The sequence below is a fragment of the Ipomoea nil genome, unplaced genomic scaffold (genome assembly GCF_001879475.1).
Source record: "Ipomoea nil cultivar Tokyo-kokei standard unplaced genomic scaffold, Asagao_1.1 scaffold0188, whole genome shotgun sequence".
Lineage (NCBI taxonomy): Eukaryota > Viridiplantae > Streptophyta > Magnoliopsida > Solanales > Convolvulaceae > Ipomoea > Ipomoea nil.
In genome coordinates, this window is record NW_017616616.1 from 2,226,598 (window position 1) to 2,241,035 (window position 14,438).

The 14,438-nt window shown below is 35.2% G+C and overlaps 1 protein-coding gene and 1 long non-coding RNA gene across 3 annotated transcripts; one reads left to right on the top strand and one right to left on the bottom strand.

The window, feature by feature from the left end:
• Positions 1 to 241: 241 nt before the first annotated feature.
• LOC109182156 lies at positions 242 to 14,395 on the bottom strand. The gene is made up of 3 exons (XR_002054338.1): positions 14,384 to 14,395; positions 11,274 to 11,276; positions 242 to 470 (listed from the first exon to the last, which is right to left on the bottom strand). It is a non-coding gene; the product is annotated as an uncharacterized LOC109182156 (long non-coding RNA).
• Positions 2,073 to 6,254, top strand: LOC109182118 (probable serine/threonine-protein kinase At4g35230). 2 transcript variants are annotated; one of them, XM_019332179.1, is made up of 11 exons: positions 2,073 to 2,493; positions 2,619 to 2,792; positions 3,239 to 3,465; positions 3,555 to 3,690; positions 3,784 to 3,917; positions 4,194 to 4,299; positions 4,542 to 4,627; positions 4,865 to 5,053; positions 5,162 to 5,323; positions 5,441 to 5,554; positions 5,767 to 6,254. In XM_019332179.1, exons 2-11 carry the CDS (start codon positions 2,711 to 2,713, stop codon positions 6,016 to 6,018), a joined length of 1,488 nt encoding a protein of 495 aa, XP_019187724.1. In that variant the 5' UTR covers positions 2,073 to 2,493; positions 2,619 to 2,710; the 3' UTR covers positions 6,019 to 6,254. The 2 variants fall into 2 exon arrangements, with proteins under 2 accessions (XP_019187724.1, XP_019187733.1); XM_019332188.1 differs by having other exon boundaries at positions 2,075 to 2,792; positions 3,245 to 3,465.
• Positions 14,396 to 14,438: the final 43 nt, after the last annotated feature.

The window sequence follows — 14,438 nt, forward strand, 5'->3', positions numbered from 1 at the left end:
TAGTGCGCAATGAGTAAAAGTCTAATATTTGTTGATAAGTTATAGTTCATTTAGTTAAATCACTATGATTTTTCCCTCCACAATTATGTCACGCCAGGGTGTGGGAACACCGAGATGTGAGATTCCACTCTTTTTCACAAAGAGTAAAACATGCATTTAACAAAGATGCATAGATAACTCTTCAACTCTTTAAATATTGCATTTCTTAACCAATGAGTCACATTGAGACATAATAGAATAAAGAGTAAATTACTAAAATGGTCCTTCGTCTATAGCGAAATTACTGATTTGATCCTTGACTATTATTTTTAACCAATTAATTTCCTCAACTTTAAATAGCTTAACCAATTTGATCATCCGTTTATTTTGCCGTTAAACATCCGTTAACTCGTGACCAAATTGATAATTTTGCTATAGTCAAGTGACCATTTCGATCATCACATGCACCATTTTCTCCGAAAAGTTAATTACTGAAATGGTTCATTGACTATAGCGAAATTACCAATTTAGTCCCGAGTTAACGGATGTCTAACGACAAAACAAACGGATGACCAAATTAATTAAAATTTTTAAAATTGAGAGACTTAATTGGTCAAAAAAATAATCAAGGACCACATTTATAATTTTGCTATAGTCAAAGGACAATTTTGATACTTAACTCTAGAATAAATATAACATTTGGGGGAATAATAAATATAAACATCGGGGCTAAGTTGGTATCTTTTTCAATAACTTTCGTCCCCATGATTCCATTCATGAAATTGAAAATAGCGAACAAGACACACCCCATTAAAGCACTGATCATTGATGAATAATGAATGACTTTACTAAAGAATCATATCTAAGGGGAAATAATATAAATAAATTCATTCCTAAAGTAACTCGGGTTCGGTCAAATCACACTTATAAAATTACTCTTTTATGGAAAAGAGTTGATCCGTTATTGTGAAATTAGTAATTTGTTTTTTTTTTTTTTAACTTTTAAAGGAGTGTTTGGTCCAAGTTATATATATAGAATAATTAAGGTTATATTTGTTTGGGAATAAATAATTCTCATTGATGTGAGAAATTCCGTAAGTCTCGCAGATCCGTAGAGTACGAGGTTAAATCGTAGGCTGGTTTGCTTGTTGGTTTAAGAGTTTAAGTTCAGTTGATGACGTAAAGTCAGAGGTTCCCGAGCTTGATAAGGCTAGATAGAAATTGCCAAAAGTCCCTCTCCCATGCATTTAATGCATTCTTTATAGGGAAGTTAAGGGGAACATATGTCGGAAGCTCGGCATGTGTAACACATGCTCTTCATGTAGAGGGGCAAGTTGAAGGCCTTGCGGATTTCGCCACGTGCCCGAAGATTGCACGAAGATTCATGAAGTCCTTACTTTCACCGCCGATGGGTTGCAGATTTCGTCATGCGCCCGAAGATTCATGAAGTCCTTACTTCCATCGTCGATGGGTTGCGGATTTCGCCACGTGCCCGAAGATTGCCCGAAAATTCATGAAGTCCTTACTTTCACCGCCGATGGGTTAGGCTAGTGTGATTGTTGACCAATTTTTAGAGTTTTTCTTGACCTAAACATGTCAAAAAAGAATCCGAGTTCCGGAAATTAAGGTAATTATCTTATCTTTGGTTAGCACCTTTATTGGAGGTTGGTCGGAGTTGTTCCATGTCGATTGATGGTTGGGAATAATTGCTCTAATTGACCCACCCGTATGTCGAGCAGGCATATGATACAGTCAGGTACCGGTCCAAACGTATATTCTATGTTTGATTTAAATATGCAAATTTCCTCCGGATGTAACATAACTTTCACATAAGGTTTTTAGCTATTGCAAGACACTGTGAGATGCAGTCTCATTTCTTATACATTATCACATTCACTTATTTTATTGATAATTTTATCATTTTAATCTATTATTTGAGTTAATTAATTTTAAATCATTTACTACCATTGCCTTATTTATTTTCATTAAAAAAAAAAAAAACTATTCAACCAAACAGTTTTTAAACAAACACAAAAGCTATTGCAAATGCCTCATAGTTTGATTAATTTTACCAGAGTAGATTTCCTGAAGTTACAGTGAACAAAACATCCTCAAAAAGCAATGATCATTGAAGGACTTTACCAAAGAAAGAGACTTGCAAATAACGACGGGAATGAATGCTTAATTGAAGCTTAGCACTAGCGGGCCTGGTAAAGATGCGATCTTTGGGAGCTTGTGGAGTTAAAAACGAAAAGGGGAGGGCGCAAATCTCGTGAGAGAGAGTGGGCAAGTTGAGCGCTGCAGTGTCTCCACGTCTGGAACAGGAAACAAGGGCGCTGCAACAAGCAAGAACAGCGGCAGAGTGAAAAAGCAACTGTGTCGGACGCCAAGAAAAACGCCCGTTTTTACCTTATAGCCACCACCTTTTCACTCTTTCACGTGCCCCATCACGTGACCTCCCCCGCGGGGCCTGGGTGTCGCGGCCGAGTTGCAGCCTTTCTTGGGTGTACTATGGTACAAAGAAAGAACCCCCTTTTCACTCTCCATTTATTAGCTCACTTCTCACCTTCTCAATCAAGAATCTTTATTCCCCTCACTGTGACTCTATGAGGGCTTGTTTTCTGTGTATTCGTGTGTAGAGACAGAGATTAAGGCATATAGAGAGAGATAGAGACTGAGAGAGTAGAAAAAGAAGAAGAAGAAGAAGAGTGGTCTATGTGAAGAAAGAGAAATGGGCTGTTTACAGTCCAAAACTGCCAATGTTCAGTCCCCAGACCAAGAGCCTTCTCACCCTGACTCCAAACCAGATCTTGGTATTGCACTTTCTATTTACTTTCTTTGTTTTGGTTCTCAATATTGGACTAATTGTGGTTTGTGTTAGTCTTTAGCCACTTTGAGTATTCATATGTATAGATGCTCTGATGGGTTATGGTCTATGGTGGATTGCATGTTGGAATTTGATCTGGGTTTGCTTCATTTAATCTCTTCTGTATCCATTTGCCATCTGTTTCTGCTCCTGTGCTTAAATTAATAACCTTTTTCACTCTCATTTGTGGGTTTGTACAAAGTTTTAGTCTTTTCTCATTCTATTTTTTGGATATCTCTTTGTTTGAAGCCTTGCTAGAAACTAGAATGCTGGTGTTATCACTTCTTTATGTGTATTGTAAATATCTGTCAATGTATCTAAACCTAAACAGGTTCCTTTTAAGTAGTTAATGGCTGTTTTTTTTCTCATGGTTTTGTTGAATTTGTGATGTGGATGGAGTGGATGAAAACCCCGGGGATCAAGAGCAAGTGCCTGCATTCGCGGAATTTAGTCTGGCTGAACTTCGAACTGCAACGAATGGATTTAGCAGTGAAATGATAGTTTCTGAGAGTGGAGAGAAAGCACCGAATGTTGTGTACAGAGGGAAGCTTCGAAGTAATCAGATTGTTGCTGTCAAGCGCTTCTCCAAGCAATCGTGGCCTGACCCCCAACAGTTTGTGGTATTGTAGAGCTTCTATGTGATGTGCCTGATTGTTACGTTCTTTGTGGACTAGTGTTTTGATCCTTAAAAATTGCGTTTATGGTGCAGGGAGAAGCTGCTGGAGTTGGGAAGGTTAGACACAAGAGATTGGTGAATCTAATTGGTTGCTGTGCTGAGGGAGATGAGCGACTACTTGTGGCAGAATACATGCCCAATGATACACTTTCGAAGCATCTTTTTCATTGTAGGGTTTAATCTTTTGGCTCGTTGAGATCTAGTGGAACATATGATTCGATTGTAGATTATGTTGGCATGACTTCTAGTCGTTTTCTTGTAGGGGATAAACAGCCTTTGCCCTGGGAAATGCGAGTAAGAGTGGCCTGCCATATTGCACAGGCTCTGGACCATTGCAATGCTGAAAACCGGAAAATCTATCACGATTTAAATGCTTACAGAATTCTATTTGATGAGGTATTTCTCTATTCATGCATCAATCTTTGGAAGTTTTAAAAAATCATGTCTTGCCCACAAAGGCGAAATTCCTTCGCTCCTAGGGCACCCACACCCCCCGCCCGACATAATAGTGGAGGGGTACTAAGCAGCCCATTAGATGGGAGGACCGATCAGTGCATGGTGCCCACCACATTGGGTGTAACTCCCACATTGCGGCTGCCAGGGCTTGGTCCTGCATCCTTGCCCACAATCTACCACCCAGGAACCAACTTATTTTGTTTGATATACTTACAGGATGGTGACCCGCGATTGTCTAGCTTTGGCCTGATGAAAAACAGCAGAGATGGGAAGAGTTATAGCACCAATCTAGCTTATACACCCCCGGAATTTTTGCGCACAGGTAAATAAGTAAATTTGAATTTCTCGACTTGTCTGTGACATTATTGTGTCATATAAAGGATCATTTGAGAAAGGACAAAGGCCCCCCGACATAAACAAGATTCAATTTCTCATGCCCTATAAATGCCATATGAATTAAATCTTGTTTAACTGGCCCAAGCTTTCGATAGTTTTTGAAATTATCTTATGATTCATGGATTGTATAATTCTTCTCGGTTGTCACTATTTATTTCTCTGTTTTAGGCAGGGTCATTCCAGAAAGTGTGATCTATAGCTATGGAACTGTTCTGCTGGACCTTCTGAGTGGAAAGCATATACCCCCGAGCCGTGTACGATACATTCTTTTCCTAGTACATCATATACTAGTCGAGTGTTCATATATTATTATTAGCCTTTTTAGTACCTCATACATTATTCAGATGGTCTTGGTTTTAACCACCGGAATGAGGAAACACTATAGGATTCGGTGGAACTAGAATAATTGAATATAGGGTAACGTATTTGCATTACTGGTACCTGATTGTTTCTTGGACCGATTCGCTAATTTCAAGTAATTATTTGTTCAGGCTTTAGATTTGATAAGGGGAAAAAACATATTGTTGCTTATGGATTCGTCCTTGGAAGGACAATACGCCAATGAAGATGCTGCTGCATTGGTGGAACTTGCTTCCAAGTGCCTTCAGTATGAAGCTCGGGACCGCCCGAATATCAAGTTCATTCTTACCGCTGTGGAACCCCTTGAAAAGCAGAAAGAGGTAGTATATATATATATATTCATTGTCATTTCGTGATTCTTGATCGGAGACGACTTATGTTCGACCGACTGATGAATGGTAAAAACGTAAATCGTTTTAATGTGTCAGGTTGCATCACATGTTTTAATGGGTCTGACGAAAACCGCCCCTGCTGTGGTCCCCACCATGCTTTCTCCTCTCGGGAAGGCATGTGTGAGGATGGACCTCACGGCTGTGCACGATATCTTGCTTAAAACGGGTTATAAAGACGAGGAAGGTGCAGAAAATGAGGTGAGCTTAGGAATCAATTTCGACACCACTAATAAAATTGGTTATGATAGAAGGGCTCGGGTTTTGCATTTTTAATTTTGGAAGCTGGGAAACTTATATCGTGTATTCTTTGGGAAGCTTTCGTTCCAAGAATGGACACAACAAGTGCAAGATATGCTGAACACGAAGAAATTTGGGGATATCGCTTTTAGGGACAAGGACTTCAAGAGCGCAATTGAGTACTATTCAAAGGTACTTAGTTCATTTCCTCAGTTGAACTTGTTGAGCATATAACCATTAATGTGCAATCCAACTATCAGTTTAGGCTTTTAGTTGAGATAGAGCACATGCTTCAATTGAACTGTCCTATATATGTATAGATACTATCCCGTGAATAACTAGCTGTTCGTATCGAGTTCATGAGTGGCGTTTGATATAGATATATCCCCGTTTTGAAATTCCAGTTGGTATCAATGATGCCCATCGCTTCGGGTACTGTTTTTGTGAGGCGGGCGCTCTCTTACTTGATGATAGGGCAGCCAGAGCTCGCCCTCCGGGATGCAATGCAGGCGCAGGTCTGCTTGCCCGAGTGGCCAACCGCATTCTACATGCAGGCCCTCGCCCTCTCGAAGCTAGGAATGGAGACCGACGCCCAGGACATGCTCAACGATGGAGCCTCCTTCGAAGCAAAGAAGCTAAACAGTTGGCGTAACTAAGTAATCCCGATTATCCAATCCGTTTGTCTCTGTTAGATACATATATATATATACATTGTTAGCTGTTGATGAGGAAATCTGTAAGATGAGGGTTTGCATTTACAAAAAGTTGCCCTCTATTGTAGCCATGAGTATAGTTCCATATAGTGTATACAGCATTGTTGTGGCGTTTGGCTAGGCTCTTTCTGAAGCAAATTGGTTTTGGAACTCGGTTAATTATATTCCGGTTTACGCTATATTGTGTTTGGTTAAACTTGTGGTTTCAGCTTAACAAGTGTTTGGTCGGACTATCGAACAGTTAACTTGGTAACCACAAGGTTCTAAATTTGACCTTTCGTGGGAGCTGGCTTACAATGATGGATAGGATTAGTTGGTAATGTTAAATGGATTTCTAGTTGGATTTGGGTACCTACATACAATGTTAAATGGGAATAAGATGGCTAGCGGTAACATGGTTCGGGTAGTCTTATAGCTGTTGAGACATAAATGTGCTATCCAACTATTAGGTTAAGCTTTTAGTTGAGATGTGGTACATACTTTAATTTGGTATAAGAACCATGCCAAAGGTCATAAATTTGAATTTCCGCGTCTCCAACTACTTCAATTAGCTAATTGGGTTAGACTTGAGAGTTCGGAAATGGGCATATATCATATATTTTACTCATAGACCTTACTAAATTATCAACGAATATTTTTCAATTCCCAACTTCTTAAATACTTTTTCGATTCCCAACTTTTTAAATGTGCCATACAGCTAAAATAAGTGTGTATAGTGAGTGTACTCTTATTGAAATCTTATATAAAATATAGCAAATTATTAAAGCTATTGTAAAGATATATTCCTTATTTTGGTTACTTTTCTGGATACTCTTCACCACTCACAATTTTTTAAATATATTTTTTTAAAAAGCCATCTTCATTATTGGATGGTCAAATTAATACAATTGTTTGATATAATTTATGCTTAATAAAAGTTAATCTTCATTGTGTTTTTGGTCAAATTTATGCAACTTAATGCTACAAGCTCCAAAACGTCTAAAATCTAGCCTGTCCCAATGAGGTGATCTCATTTGATTTTGTTTGTTCATCTAAATCTATTAGAAAATTTGCATAATCCATCACGAGAAAAGTTTTGATACAAATTATTTGGGCACATGACATTGCTTTTCTCCAAAATGTGATTTTGGTTTTATTGGGGTGTGACAAAGATGTATAAAGTATAAGCTTTTTGTCTTGGGTGGTTGGGTTCATGGTTAAAGTGGGTAGGGTTGACCAATAGTTTTTATGTGAAACTATGTGGACTTTGAGAGGGACTTAAAGTTGTGAATGGAAAATATATGAAATTTGACAATGTTAAATATTGAAACACTAGTAAATGTTTAATTTCTGTCACGAACATTAGAGGTTTGAGTTTCGATTATGTTTATTGTGTACAAAAGTGTACAATTTAAAGAGTTAAAGTCAGTTCCCTTTCTTCATAAAAGAGAAGTATTTATATTACAATTAGCACGTGTGACAATAATTTATTTGTAGACACTTGTGACTTAAGGTAAGATGCAATTATCACTCGCTAATTCTTGCCCTCGGTTGGTTCAATCGTTATGCCATGGAACCGTGTTCACCATCTATATTTTTTTGTGGTGTTAGTGCACCGTTATCTTTTTTTTTTTTTTTTTAATTAATCGCGTGACTTTTCTTCTTCATTTTCACATTTCGCGGTTTCACTTTAATTTGAGGTGAGCAATGATTTCGGACATTTATAAATTATGAATCCATGTCTGCACATTCACTTTGGAACCATGCCTACACATTCCCGTCCGAAACCATGGCTGCTCCTCTGTAGCGCAAGCTTCTTCAACATTCATAAATTATGAATTTACTGTTATGAGATTATGAATTTTTCTGTTATGAGATTATGAATTTACAGTAAATTCATAATCTCATAACAGAAAATTCATAATTTAATAAATGTTTTTCTTTTATGAGATTATGAATTTACAGTACATTCATAATCTCATAACAAAAAATTCATAATCTGACGAAACGCGCACCGTTAATACCACATTAGTGAATTTTTATTTTATGAAAAAACAGCGTCGTTTGGACCCGTGTTCACCATCCAAGACATAATTTGCCCGGTTGGTTGGTGGTGAGACTGCAAAATGGGCATGCCTTTGCCAATGCCGATTGGACTGGGCCTCTATGAGTTGATTCAACGCCATATATTTCATGAAATGTTATGGGTACTGAATTTATAATATTAAAAAATTTAGAATAGTTGGTTAATCTTATTTTAACCTATATACGTAGAAAAAGAAAATGTTATCATTTTGAAAAATCAATTGCGGCCATAATTATGATAGTGCTGTTTGATATGACTGATGTTTGACTAAAAATAAAATGTATAGGACCACTTGTAGCATTCAAGTCTTCCGCTATGTAACGATTTGACTAACCAACACTGTGGCACATCAATTGGATAGACATTTTAATTTGGTCTCTTTAAAAAAAAAAAAAAAAAAAAAGCCGCTCTGACCTAGTGGATAAATTATAATTATCGTATATAAAATTTATGAGTTTAATTCTTGATAACACTTTTCTGATTGAGCTCATTGTATATAATTTTTTTAGTGCGATTAATTTTTTATGTGATTTACATGTTATTATCTCATGTATATTGTTGAATAGTAACTATGAATTTTTCTCTTGACCCTAATAATAATAATAATAATAATAATAATAATAATAATAATAAGCCGTGTCAATATGTGACAACTGCGATAACAATATTTGCTGTTTCCAAACAGTTTAAGATTACATCTCACACGCAATGTTAATGCCTTTAAATGTACACTAATTAACGTTATTTAATTGATTAGTTTGTAAATTTTGTAAGAGTTAATAAATATAATGAGTTTAAAGTAATGTTAGTAAAAGTAAATTTAAGTAAAAGGAATAGAAATTTTTTTAAAGGTTGATTGATACTAGTACCTATGATATCTAGTATCATCCCAAAAGGATAAGGAAGGTTTTGATTTTGTATGTCTCCATAATATTCAATACAAATTAAAGTCCTTTTACAAAATTAAAAGTCATTGAAATTTTTTTTTAAAAAAAAAAAAGAAAATTGAAAGAATGACAAAAAAACACTACAATTTTATACTTCATTTCTTGACATCCAAAGCATCTTACATAAGATGTCTCTTCATCTTTTTAAATAGGTAAATTGTCTGCGCATTTGTTACCCTCACAAAGCATATGCGAGACTATTACAATTGAACATTGTACAATCAATTCAAGTAAAGGGCTGAGACTTCTCTATTTATCTTTTTTTATTAAAAATCTTTTTGTAAATCTACTTTTATTTTATATTGATAAAGTTAGATCTATTTGTAAACATAAATATTTTTATAAAAAGTAATATAATATAATGCTTATCTATTATCAAGAAATTATCCGATAAGGAAATGACTCATCATGTGAGTAATTAAATATCATATGACCTTTAAAAAAAAAATATCATATGAAATTCATGGAAAAGCTAAAGGTAGGTTTAATGAACAATCGAAAAGAAAATCCTCCTCTTCACTGTCGATGTGCTTCTTTTAATGGTTCAATGAACCTTTTGATGTGTACAAGATAAAAGGAAAGTTGAATTTCCCCAACCAATCCTTGTCATCATTTTTTGGAAATAGTGATTGTATGACTGTATGTATGCCACAATATATATGCATAATTCATTGTGTATTGCTTGTCGGTTCAGTGAATCAACTTCACTATGTGTTTCACAAAATAATATATCTAAATAAATTATATGCAAATTACTAATATACTTTTGTTATCATTTTAAATAGATGGTCACAAGATTAAATTTCAGTAGTGAGTCATTGGTTTTTTAGGCAAAACATCCCTATTGAGAGAATTTTGATGAGCTTTTTAGGAGTTTTTACAAATCATGAATGGGTGTGACTCACGTGTTCAGCAGGTGCGTGCCTCTCATGTGGCCGTTGAGCAATTAGGCTTGTCCCTATTGAAGGAATTTTGATGAGCTTTTTAGGGATTTTCACAAATCAAGAATAAGTATGATTACGTATTCAGCAGGTGCGTGCCTCTCATATACATAGCCGTTAAACACATTAGAAAGCACGTGTCTGTTGAGAACATTAGGGTGATTGTCAAATTGTTACCACCACTAGTACAAAACAATTCATTAGCGTCTGTTGTTGGAAGTAATAGGCGTCTGTTCTACAACAGACTCCTATGAACCAGACGCTAACTTACGTATTCAGCAGGTGCGTGCCTCTCATATACCCGTTAAACACATTAAAAGGCACATTTCTATTGAGCATATTAAGGTGATTGTCAAATTGTTACCATCTAATTTTTCTGTTTATCCCATTTTTTTTCCACTTGGTTCCAAAATGCTACAAAAAACTCCAAAAATAAAACCCCATGAATAATCTTGCTCTTAATTATTTGGTGGATCTAAAAGGACTTTCCAAGCCACTTGGGACCTTGGAGTCTTGGACTGTACCCAACCTGAAAAGACAAGCTGCCATTAGACCTAAGTTGTTGTACATGGTTGAAAACAAAAATGTTTAAATATTAAAGTTTGAATAATATTTTTAGCATTGGTTGATAGTTGATGAACAATGTAATGCTTGCCAGCTATATATGTTTTGATAAGCACTCTAAGAAAAATGAAAGATATTTGGCTGTGCTTATTCTTATTATTTAATTATTTTTGGGGGGTTGTGCATGGTGATGGATGGCAATATGGCATATCCGCATATGTGATGTTTTGATTACTTTATATTTTAATTTGTTTAGATTGGTCATATTTATATGTATTAATTTCAAAAAAGCTGAATTAAATTGGATAAAAGAATTTAATAGAATTACATATGTTTATTTTAAAATAAGAATTCTTTAATTAATAAATATGTCCTATCACATTCTTGTCTTTTCCACTCGTTGTCATTGTCTTTTACCATTTATCTTATGATAAATGGATTATTTGATTTGGGCCACCCGGATTAATAGCACCCATGATCTGATGAATTATATTGATCTGGGTAGCCCGACTCAAATAACCCGATAATTAAATGAATACGTAAAAGACAAAGATAACGAGTATAAAGACAAGAATATTGGTCACGAAGACAAGTTAAAGTTTGTATTGAGACTTGAGTAATGCTATTACAAAAGAGTGAATGATGTCCTAATGAAACAATTAGCAACAATTTATATCTTACTTACTCCTAACTACTCCGCGAAAAACAGGTGGGAGGTTATAGCCGATTTTGACCACGCACCCCACCTCACCGGCCAAGGTCAAACACCCAGCTTGACCTCGGTGGCCAAGGGCCGGTATTGGGCTCGGCCTCAGATCGTCCATTGGGGTCCGGCACTGAGCTCGGCCCCGGGGCTCTGAGGTTGGTTGGTTTGCTCCACCGAGTTAATTTACTCCGAGTACATTTATAATATATCCATCACCGTACACTCGACACAGAACTTGTAGAAAGCATTATCCAAGAAGAAAACTCCACAAACCTCCATTACATTATCCAGCTAATAGAGCCAACAAAACAGTGCATAAATCTTGAATATTAGTTGATAGGTGATGGCAAGTATAGTATAGTAGCAATATAATTGGCAGCTATATATCTGATGACGATAAGTAGCCCTGCCAGAAAAAGAAATTTGGCTGCTTACCAACTTTTACCGCATTATATATATATATATATATATATATATATATATATATATATAGAGGCGGGTTCAGGTGCGGCAGTATCTTACGGTGCGGTTATTTCTTACAGTGCGGCAACACCAATAGTTCACCAAATATGCACCATCAACGTTAGGAAATACACCACACAAAACAGAGTAAACAGAGCCCTGCATCACCAAACACACACCATTAGGTGTGAGTAAAAACACCATACACTGTTCGGAAATACACCATTGAGGGTGGTGAGTTATATGGTGTGTTTTTTTGAGTCTGTGGTGTATTTTGTGATGTTTTATTACATTTCATTGGGGTGTGTTTTTATTACACTGTAACACTGTTGGTGCATATTGTTAACACTATTGGTGTATTCTGAAATTTGACCGCACCGCCGCACCGTAAGACCCCGCCGCATATGAGCGCTCTTCTATATATATATATATATATATATATATATATATATATATATATATATATATTCATTTACAGTTGTACGTACGTGTGTGTGCTGAAATGCGGCAGCTACAAGTGGTATGTGGAAAACAGCCATAGCCGTGCATGCATTGAACTTAGTTGAATGATCTGAGTTATATATATTATATATATTGCTCTCCTTTTCACTTTCCCACTTTGGATGTCATCTAGTTAATTAGAACAACTAAGTGTAACCTACCACTACTTTTTGGAGATTCCTCGTCATTTTTGCTTTCCAATGAGAACATGGATGTTTCCAGATAAAAAGTGATGATCGATTTAATCTTTCAGTTTGAGTGGATTATTAATAGTTAGGTTGATGGTTGTTAAAAAGTAAAATAAAAAAATGTGAGTTTATTAGTTTTATAAATATTATAAATGTGAAATTTTGTAGTAATTATAAAATTGATCTCATGTATGTTTTCTTTTATTAAAATCATCATCCATTATATATTATTGTTTCCTCCCAAATGCTGGCAAATTATGCCCCGGACCCGTGTCCACAATGAATTGTGGACAGCCCAAAACGATGTCATTTTTTTTAAAAAAAAAACGCGTCATTTAGTTTTAAAAAAAAAATCGCGCGTGTTTTGCCGTTAACGGCGTTATTTTTTTTGGATTATGAATGTACAGTTATGCCGTTATGAATGTACAATTATGCCGTTATGAATATACAGTTATGCAATTATGAAATCATGAACACAGAGCTCTAACATTATGAACTTACAATTATGAACATATAGTGATAAAATTATGACCATGGAGCTTTAAAATTGTGAATATAGAGCTTCGAAGATTATGAATGTACAGTTATGGAGTTATGAATGTACAGTTATAGAGTTATGAATCTACAGTTATGAGATTATGAATCTACAGTTATGGAATTAAGAATGTACAGTTATTGATCGAATTATGAACAAAGAGCTCTGACATTATGAAATTACAATTATGAACATATAGTGATAAAATTATGAACATAGAGCTCTAAAATTGTGAACATAGAGCTTCGAAAATTATGAATGTACAATTATGGAGTTATGAATGTACAGTTATGGAGTTATGAATGTACAGTTATAGAGTTATGAACGTACAGTTATGGAGTTATGAATGTACAGTTATTAACATATAGTAATAAAATTATGAACATATACTCCTATAACGAAGCGGTCTGATTTTTTTTTTTAAAAAAAAAAAAAAAAAAAAAAAAAGATAACAGTGCCTAACGGCACTGTTACCCGTGTCCAGCATGCATGCTGGACATGGGTCCAACGCATAACGATTGCCCAAATGCTCTGTCGGGCCGGGTGTGAGGGGCCCTTAAGGTTGGGGTTCAACATTTTGGAAGAATTACTGTTACCCCACTCTCATTTGAACTCCATAAATATATATATATATATATATATATATATATATATATATATATATATAAGTATAGAACCATGCATGGACATATCAATATTTGGCCCACACATGTAAGAGGTGTGTTGTGTGTTGAGTATAATATACTCCGTATATACAACCATAAATATATATGTAGTATCACTATTGGCTTAATTAAATTTTTTTAATTAAGATGAAACACACCCTTTAATTACTAAAACTATATCTTGTCAAACTCACTAAACTTGTTCACCATAAAATTTAAATTCTTGTTTTTTTTTTTTTTTGAAAGTTAAAAGCCTTAAAAGTTTTAATTTCCCTAATAAAACATGAAAGTGAGATTTTGCTATTCAGTCTAAAATGAAACTTCGTAATAATTATATCATCTTCTTTTTTTTTTTTTGTGATGAAAAAAATTCACAATCATTACCTGATTGTGTATATCAAGTAGTCTGCAAACTACATATGAGAGATAAATCACAATAAAAAGACCCTATATGAGACGGGTTCGACTTAATGGATGACAAACATGGTGTTCTAATATGGATACATGTTCTTGTTTGGAATAGTTAGCTTGGTGTTGTCTAGGTGCTTCCCCTCATGGTCCCATAAAAGAAAAGAAGAAAGTTTCTTGGTGTCTCTATTATGCATGAAACGTTTTTTTGTCTTCTCTTCAATTCATGCATGTTATGCAATGATATGAATTGAACTATACCTACAATCAATAATTTTATTATTGATAATCAAACTTAAATACCTTTCTCCCCAATATTAAGCTACAAACAACACATGTAATGTTAGAGGGCAAGCTATATATATAACTATCTATATATAA